Here is a 9,927-nt window from a genome sequence, read left to right on the forward strand (position 1 = left end):
AGAAATTCTGAGATCCTGATTCTCTGCTAATGGATTTTCAAGCTGAAATCCCTGAGTTTGGTGTGACTGTAACATGATTATAATTGTAATCATTCAAATGTTCAGTCGTTTAAATCTGTAGAATCACTCAAATTATCTTATTTCACAATTTTATGCCCAGTTTGTTTTTGCTCCAGCAACTTGTTTGAACTAAAGCTAAAATTGTTTCATCTGCAACAATATGGTTGGCTGTTTAATTTTATGAAGTAGATAAATTATTTCTTTCCACATAATATTTGTCAATATTGCATGTGATGCAAAACGTTCTTGAACAACCTTAACACTAAGTAAACTTACCCACTGAATTCTGAGAGTGACAATGTCACAAACTACATATGTGTGGTGCCTTTTAAGGAGCTTGGTTTGGGATTAAATGAAGAGCAAGTGTCTGAAGAAGAAGCACACAACCTCACAGATGGCTTCAGCTTGCCTGCACTAAAGGTAATCTAGTGTCATTTCACTGATCATACATCATCTTTTCTGTCTTTGCTTTCAGCCTGCAGAAGCTAAACAAAACAAAATCATCCTGAATTATACTATTATTTTAAAATTTGAAATGCATTAGGTTTATATGATTTTTGTAACTTCCTTTGAATGCGTTTGCAGTTCATGCTAAGACATAGTATGGTTTGGGTCTGAATAACCCTAATCATGACTCATAGCTATACTATGAGCAGGTATTCATGCTTGTACTTGCCATTATAACTTGGCAAGCTTAGTTTTTTTAATCAAACCATGGAACCAATCCATTCATTTCTTTCTTTAGCTTTTTGCAAGTTCCTGATTTTTATAACATTCTGAATAAGTCATGTTGGAATGTTTATAATTTGTTATCCATGCCAGTTGACAAGAAGAACCTTCAGATGTACTCTGCTCACAATTAAGCCATTATAATATAATGCATTTTGGTGGATAAATAATATTTTGCATGATTTTGTTATGAAAGAGTGTGTTAATTTTCAGTATAAATTGATAGCAAAAAAATATTTTTCCCCATGTTATTTCTAATATTGTACTAAAGAAACTAAGCATGCAAAATAAATTACAGATAATTTATAATGTATGTAAGATTACCTCATTTTTTATTATGTTTGTACAACTAGTCCTTATGATAGAACTATTCATTCAGCAACCATTCAACGTCATGACAGCATTGAACAAATGGTACTTATGACAGGTCCTTGTAATTTCAGCTGTTACCATCCCTGGGATCACATGATCAGTCTGGGTGCTTGGTATGCACCCTGTGATTATATCACAGTGAATTGTGATCACATGATCACTATGCCTGACAATTCCATCCAGCTTCCCACAGGCAAAGTCATTGGGGAAGCCAGCAGGAAGTAAGCCATGGCTAGATCAATATTTAATTCAGGATAATTTATTTAATTTAAATTATTTAAAATATTTTTGCTCCACCTCTCTCATTCAAGATAGTCAGACTGTCATTGCTTTGCTTAAATATACTGTTCGTGGGAAAATAGGAAAAATAGATAATGATTGATTCCTTTTGTTTCTTAGGTTTTATTTCAGCTTTGGGTCGGTCAAAGTTCTGAATTCTTTAGGCGACTACTACTTCTGTTATCTCCCTCTAATGCATCTCTCAAGAGCCTGATTACACCAGAAAGTTTGCCTCTTTGTATCTTTTCTGATATAATTCAAGGTCTGCCACATGCTCATGCTGCTTGTTTAGAAGAACTTAAACGGAGTTATGAATTTTACCGGTATTTTGAAACACATCATCAATCTTACTTGGAACGTCCGGTCAAAGCTAAACCAAAATCAGGATCCCTAAGCCATCTCCACACTGCTGTGCGCAGTTTTCAACTCCATCTAAAAGCCTTATTGAATGAGTAAGTTAAACATACAAATAATTTCTCATAGTTATAATTGTAGTTTTAGTTGTTGTACTTTTAAAAAAATAACTCAATATCAATTTTTTACCATGACTGGTGGAGATAGTTATTACTGTTATTTCCTTATTCTTATTGTTCTAAATTAAGCTAATTAATATTTTTTCTTCTATGTGTGAGGTTTGTGTGTAAAATGCTTGATGGATTACTACTGACAACCAACTTCACCATAAATTGGAGTTCCACTAAAGAAATACAAATGTAGTACTATTTTTGTGGTCAATACAGCAACAGTATGGTTCATATTAATCCTTCAGAATTATTATTGCCAGCCATTTTAATTCACCTGTTTAGAGGGAACTGACAATGCAACTCTCTGCCAGCCTACTTATAGGTCAGTTCACTGACTTTAATAAATCTTTTTCTGAAATAATTCTGTATCATGCACTTATACAGGTATCAACAATTACTTATATGTAACATATATAATGAGAGCCTACCAGACTAGGAACCCAGAGATCATGGGTTCTAGTCCTGCCTTTTTAGGCACAAAGCCAGTCACTCTTTCTCAGCCCTAAGAAGAAAGCACTGATAAACCGCTTACAAAAATGTTGCCAAGAAAACTTTATAGATTGTCCAGCCTGTCAACATGAGACAAGACTGATTCAAAGGCATAAAAATCAGATTTCATTATACAGATTCACTTTTTATTTATTTATTTTTAAAATAAAAACAGACTTTATGTATGGCAGGTGTTACATTGCTGACCACTTTGTTGAACACTCTCATAATTCACATAAGACTTAACTAACAATTTAAAGAGATCTAATGACATGAGATGAATCCCTTTTGTATAAAGGAAAGCATGTATGTTAAATGTTTGTTAAGCATTCAGAATACACTTGCTTGGTCCCAGACACGGGACAAATCTTATTTCCTGTTTCAGCCTAGCCCAAGGCCATCTACAAGCAGTAGCCACAGCAGTGGCAGCTCATATTTGTGTAAATTTTTTGGCTTGCTAACAAAGAATAAAGGGAGACCAATATGATCATTTCAAACTTATTCTCATCAGTCAGCCATACCCTTCTGAGATTCGAACCTGAGCCGACTGCGTCTTAAGCAGTTGTTTTAACCCCTAGGCCACAGGCTCTCTCTCTTTGTTAGCTGAGAAGCAAGGGAGATGTGTGTTAAATGTTTGTTAAGCATTCAGAATACACTTGCTTGGTCCCAGACACGGGACAGATCTTATTTCCTGTTTCAGCCTAGCCCAAGGCCATCTACAAGCAAGACGCAGTCGGCCCAGGTTCGAATCTCAGAAGGGTATGGCTGACTGATGAGAACAAATAAGTTTGAAATGATCATATCGGTCTCCCTTTATTCTTTGTTAGCAAGCCAAGAAAGCATGTATGTATATAGTTCTACATTAGGAATTTAAGGACTTATTTCTAATCTAATCTAATCTAAGGAACAAAACTTGCTACTTCAAATGCTTGCATTAATTTTCAGTTTTTGAGCCTTTCCAAGTGCTTTTGTTATTGATTATGTTTCATCACGTTGGCGTCAGTTCTTAACAACCCTATAGATAAATCTTATTCATGACAATCTGTCCCTAGCTTTGCCTTTCATGTCTTCCAATAATGCACCCATTGCACTTTAACTATGTCAATCCACCTTGCTCCTGGTTGTTCTACTTTTTCCTTCCACTTTTGCCACTATTAGAGCTTCTGCAGAGATCTAGGTGTTTACCTAATAGGTTAGGATAGCCTCATTATTTGTGCCTCAAGTGAAAACTTTGGGTTGATTTGTTTGACCACCCATTGTTTGGTGTTCGTGGCTGTGCACAGAAGATTCTCAGGAATCTTCTCTAACAGCAAAGTTCAAAAGTGTGCATACATGTCCTATCTTGTTTCTTCAAAGTTTAACTTTCACTTTCATAGAGTGTCACAAGGAATACCATTGTTTGTACTGTTCAGATATTTGTCAGTATAGACAAATCTGAATATTTTTTCCAATGTCTTCATGGTTGCTCTACCAAGTACTAGTATGTGCATTTCTTTACTGCTTGTTCCTTACTGTTCATGATTTAGTTTTTTGTATATTAACATCTTATTTACCATAGAAGTTGATTTTGTGATCATCTTACATATGCAATTTCCCATGGTGTTTGTATGCAGATTTATATACCTTTTTTGTCTTAATAGGCTAATAACCTTTGTTTACTAATCAAAACTATTAGGCATCCACTAAGTGTTGTATGAGATTTTCTTTTTTGTTTTTACAGAATGATAATTCTTGAGGATGAACTTGAGAAGGTTATGAATTCCAAGGAAAGTCCAGAATTAATTTGGGAGGCCTACCAAATTGCAGATCAAAAATTGAAACTGATTCAGCCTCACATGCATGCTAGCAATAGTTGTTGGGAAGAAACTATTTCTCAGGTGGAAAAAATGATTCGAAGAAATTCAGATAAAAAAGGTATGCCATTTTCATAGGTATGAAAATGCATATAACAAGAATTGAAAATTTAGGACAGAAGAATCTGTAAAGCCACGTTGTTTGGGTTAGGTCTAAAAGGAAATGTCCTCACTTCTGATGAATGTGTGTGCACACGTGCATGTGCACAAAATGTATCATCTGACATTAGGATATAATTAAAGGCATTCATAGTAAATTTTCTGTGCAGATAAAATTTTAAAATAGTAGTAGTCATCTACTAATAATCTAATCCTGGCTAAAATTTGTTTTGTGGCAATTGGGTTGTAATTCAATAAGAAGGCTTAATCTGAGGGAGTGTATAGAGTTGTGATTCATTAATTTTAAATTCAATTGAATAGTTGTACTCCAGTCAAGGGACACGCTGGCTCAGTGGGTTAGGACGCTGAGCTTGTCAATCAGAAGGTTGGCAGTTTGGCGGGTCGAATCCAGAGTGCCGCATAACAGAGTGAGCGTTCGTCCCAGCTTCTGCCAACCTAGCAGTTCGAAAGCACGTAAAAATGCAAGTAGAAAAATAGGGACCACTACAGTGGGAAGGTAACAGCGTTCCATGCGCCTTTGGCGTCTAGTCATGCCGGCCACATGACCATAGAGACGTCCTTGGACAAGCGCTGACTCTTCGGCTTTGAAACAGAGATGAGCACCGGCCCCTAGAGTCGGAAACGACTAGCACACATGTGCGGGGGAACCTTTACCTTTACTTTTTACTCCAGTCAGCTCAGATGATGAAGTTAAATTGACATCTGCTGCAGATGTCAACGTGAATAGTATTTTACTACTTTCCAAAGCAATTTATTAATATTTCTGTATTTATAAATAAATACATTTACCATGCCTCCTGCAGTTATAGATTTGCTTAATTAAGCTGTTCTTAACTGAAAGTTATTAAGACATAATACTCACAAGTCTTAGATCATGTATACAGCCCATTATTTTCTTTATTTGAATCACAGGAAGACCAATTTATAAACAAACTGGAACATTGAATACAATAAAGCCTTTTGAGAAAGCTCTCCTGACTTTAGGTACAGTGTTTGAACCTAGTCTAATTAAAATATTCTAATTTTGATTACATTGAAAAACAGGAATAAAACAGGAAGAAGTATAGATCGTAATAAAACTGATGATTATGAACAGAACAGATCATAATATCTCAAGAAAATCTTTCTACATTGTTATTCCAAATACTCCAATCTTGTGACATACCTTTTTACCTCCAGGTAAATCTGAACCATCTTGTGAAAACAAGCATTGCACTACGGTACCTTTAACACAGCCAGCGGTGCATATAGAAGACAAAGACCCTGTTCCTGAAGAACAGGTAATCCAAGTATAGAACTCTAGAAAGGTTTTATTCACAAAATAAAATGTAGATTATTCTTGATGCATACAGATAGGAAAATCACTGTTAATAACCGCTACAATTTTTGCAACAAAATTTTTGTTTTTTAGGGGAGGAGGGATTGTGTTATCAATGAAGTGCATATTTGTCAGCTTGCACCCTGCCTTTCTATTCAATTCAGAAGCAGTATTGTGTAACATATCAACTCCCAGAACTTCCCATTTTTGTGTAACAAATAACGTCCTATTTGGATGGTAGTGTAGAGAAAAATATTGTATTCTGTGTGGAAAAGAGACAAATCTTGCTTAATGTTTTATTTTGCACTATTTATGAATATGTTCAGCAAGTATTGCTAGTCTATTATGGAATTTAAAATAGATATATTGCACTTCAAATATGCAAAATTACTCTCCTCAAATATGTGTTTCAGTGGTGCCACTTCATGGAGCACTCCACACCTTCACACAGTAAAGAAAAGCTAAAGTAAGATCATAAGCACAATTGCAGTTTCACTTATTGACTGCTTTGCTTAACAACAAAGTTGCTGGTTACATTTGTGATTGCTAACTGAGGACTACCTGTATCCATTAACAGGATAGAAATTCCATCTTATACCCTGCTATGTTTGCTATATATTAGCAAAAGAAATAATTGTTCCTGCTAGTATCACTGAATAGTGTTTAAAAAGAATTATAATATTATAATTTAAATTATAATATTAATGCCAGTTAAACTTAGTACTTGGCTGAAAAGTGTTTATTCCCAGGATTGAAGGTAAAAATTAAGACTGAGCATTTTTAAAAAAATTTGAATGTCAGTTATGATAGTAATAGGAACATAATTTATATTTTAAAAATGAAAATAGTGAACAATTTTTGAGTAGATTGTTTTATGATTTCAGTCATTGGAAATTCTGTAGTCTGCATCTGTATATCTTCAATATAGAAATGTGGTCATAGATAACTGAACTGAATTTAGTTTGTCTTGACTATCATCTTGCTTGGGTTGAGTAATATGCCAGTTTGGGGTAAGGTATTATTAAGATACAGATGGTTCTCTGGTATATATTTCACCCTGGGCTAAATAGGGTTTATGGAAGCTTGAATGAATGAATGAGGAGAATCAGGTTCAGACTTGGACTCAACCCAAATCATACAGAGTGACTCTTAATTCAGAAGCCTCCTAATTCCAGATAAGGTAACATCAATTTTGACTCTCAGTATGCTCCCCTGGAGAGATAGTCATTAACTTGGGGGATTCTTCTAGACTCAGATCCTGCTAGAGGAGCAAATAGAAGCTATGTCAATAAGGGGCCTTGCCCAACTTCATTTGGTACACTAATTGCAGCCTTACAGGGAACAGGATGCACTGAGGATAGACTTTCATGCCCTTGTCATCTTGCAATTGGATGGTGGTAACTTGCTCTACATGAAGTGTTCTTAAAGATTGTCTGGAAACTACAGCTGGTTCAAAAATACAATGGCTTACTGGGCATTCTTAGAAATTCCATTTATTCCTGATGTATTTCTGAGTGGAATTTAAAGTGCTGATTATTTCCTATAAAACCCTACATAGTTATTTATGTCCCTTGACTTTTCTAGAAGGTCTTCGAAGATTGATCACAGTGGAGCCACTGATGCCAGAATAATACATATTAGATATTTGCTTATATTTCTTTCACACCTAAACGGTGTACATTGCCTACACTCCTTGTGGAGTAAGATGATAAATAAATGCTAGAAATAAGTATTTCAGAAAATTGCTTTGGAATTTTAGCCCCATTTGAAGTCTTCTTTAAAATATTAATTAATAGATGATCAAGAATGTTAATAATTTGCAGGATATGGTAATATCTAAGTCACGTATTTGTTCACTTTTCTTCAGGAACTTGAAGCATATGTTGATGATACAGATATGGACGAGTGTAAGAGAGATGATTTTTATTACTTTTCTCTGGAAGACAGACAGAGACAAAAACATGAAAGGGAAGAATCTAAGAGAGTGCTGCAGGAACTGAAATCTGTGTTGGGATTTAAAGCTTCAGAGGCAGAAAGACAAAAGTGGAAACAACTGCTATTTAGTGATCAAGGTGGATAATAATGATAACAATTTCAATATGTAACTATCTTTAATATAGATCACAATAAATCATGATGTATTTGCAGTCTTCATTTATATAGCAAATTATTCCAATTTTTCCAACTTACCTGAATTTGTATTTTGTAAATTAATTTCTGTTCATCAGATTTCTGAGTGATGTAATCTGATCATATACAAGAAATCTATATACAATTTATCATGTGTTTATTATTTCTTAAGAGGAAATATAATTTAGAGCATTTATAGTCTTACATCATCTGTGTAAAATACAAATTTTATTTATTCTTTTAAAAAAAGTTAAACTGTATATTGGTTACTTAGAGTATTCATTTTATTTTTCTCTTTACTAAGCTGCAGTGAACACTTCTACTTCAGAGAACTGTGTACCAAATTCGGAATTACTTAAAAATTCAGACAGAGACAAGCAGGATTGTAGCAAAAATGAAAATCTAGAAGAAACCATTTCTGACCACAAAACGAAAGTTCCCAAAAATGAAAAAGGAAAGGTGGAATATTTATTTGATGGCCTTGGAGTGAACGAACATGATGTTGTTGCCATTGCTGCCTCACCAGAAGTTGAAAAACGAACATGTTCCCAGTGCAACGGAGGTGAGGAATCTAAACAAAGTGCTGTGGGTAGAGTAAGTATGATAGAACCATCCAAAAATAAACAGTCTTCCATCAAACAAAGGTTGACTGAACTCCATATATCCACAGATTTTAATTTCACATCGGGTTTAGCAGCACAGGTTGCTGCCAAATCCCTCACATTTAGAACCATGAAAGAACAGATGTTTGGAGAAGACGAGGAAGCAATGGAAATTCAGGAGAATGAGGACAATTTTGAAAAAACAGAAAATACATGACTGAAAAAGACATATTGTAAAGCTCACTTTAAATTTGCTTTGCTGAATTGAAAGCAAGATAAGGGGCACAAGAAAATCAGAATTTAGCAATGGATGACAAGGGGTATGTGTATCTATTGTTAAAAGTCATATTATATAGTTTGCCTTTACTAGTCTTTTGAAATGTATACAAATGCAAATACAAGCCAGACTCAAGATGTACTGTACAGTTCTTACTGCTGCCAGAGGTGACTGAGTATTTTTATTAATATTTTATTTATTTATATTATGAGGGTTTTTTCCTAATAGAAAATTATTTGTTGTTTCTCTAATAGCAACATTAATTTAAATAAAAATACTTGAAATCATTATTTAACAATTTCTTCTGGTTCTCATATCAGCTTTATTTCTTCTATTGATTCTGTTTTATATCACTAGGTTTTGTTGATCCATTACGTCATCATGGTTCTATACTAAGATGTATCCTATTGAAATAAAAAAAAATCACATCCATTATTATTGTATGATAGCAAGGGATTAAATCATTTGCCTATGATAACTTCTGACTGAAGAAAATAATTTGAATTTATCATGTATTTGCAGCATTTCTCTGTACTAAATTTCCAAACTATTCCTTATGATAACTATTCACTTCCCTATTTGTACATGAGAAAAATTAAACAAATTTTGAACCAGTCTTCCTCTTTGCTCTTTCTCTTAATTTCTTTGATAAATAAAAGCAATTTTGTTTCTTCTATAAACATACTGATACTTGATTGTAATAGTTTACATATCTGATTAGTATCAGTTACTCTATTCAGGTAACTGAATTTCTTTTCTTTTTAGTCTGAATATTTCACATGATTAGTAATTAATACATGCTTTATGAATTAGATTGCACATCCTAAAAAGCAAGTAAAGTTAGATTAGGCTTGTATCAATACTGAGTAGTCAGCAACTGCCAAATATCCACTTTTATTAATGTAATAAATCAAGTGGGCTTATGATAAATTGTGCTTAGTTCTCATTTTTGCATAGTAAAATTACTTGACTAATTTATATATTAAACTTCGTAAATTGCTGTATATATTGTGTACTACCTTTATATTTTCCAAAACCTGAGTGTCTAAAATCAGGAGAACCTGTGCTTTTTTTTGTTTCCTACCTGCTTTTGATAAAATGAATTGATAACTCATAATTGATATCAGTTTATAATTAGAAATGGCAACATATTAATATTTTCTTTGGTCTTTAG

The 9,927-nt window shown here is 33.8% G+C and overlaps 1 protein-coding gene across 3 annotated transcripts in view; it reads left to right on the forward strand.

Moving 5' to 3' along the window:
• The window catches only part of VEZT (vezatin, adherens junctions transmembrane protein), a 33,943-nt gene extending 24,574 nt beyond the window's left edge, over positions 1 to 9,369 (forward strand). For 2 of the 3 annotated variants that reach the window (XM_081330411.1, XM_081330412.1), the window contains exons 7-12: positions 333 to 480; positions 1,561 to 1,892; positions 4,174 to 4,367; positions 5,606 to 5,706; positions 7,612 to 7,816; positions 8,179 to 9,369. In XM_081330411.1, the coding sequence (XP_081186537.1) occupies positions 333 to 480; positions 1,561 to 1,892; positions 4,174 to 4,367; positions 5,606 to 5,706; positions 7,612 to 7,816; positions 8,179 to 8,693 (1,495 nt within the window). In that variant the 3' untranslated portion in view covers positions 8,694 to 9,369. Of the gene's footprint in view, positions 1 to 332; positions 481 to 1,560; positions 1,893 to 4,173; positions 4,368 to 5,338; positions 5,411 to 5,605; positions 5,707 to 7,611; positions 7,817 to 8,178 lie in introns of all 3 variants that reach the window. The other variant, XM_081330410.1, reaches the window with a different exon arrangement.
• Positions 9,370 to 9,927: the final 558 nt, after the last annotated feature.

Source organism: Vipera berus (assembly GCF_964194415.1).
Source record: "Vipera berus genome assembly, chromosome: 6".
Classification (NCBI taxonomy): domain Eukaryota; kingdom Metazoa; phylum Chordata; class Lepidosauria; order Squamata; family Viperidae; genus Vipera; species Vipera berus.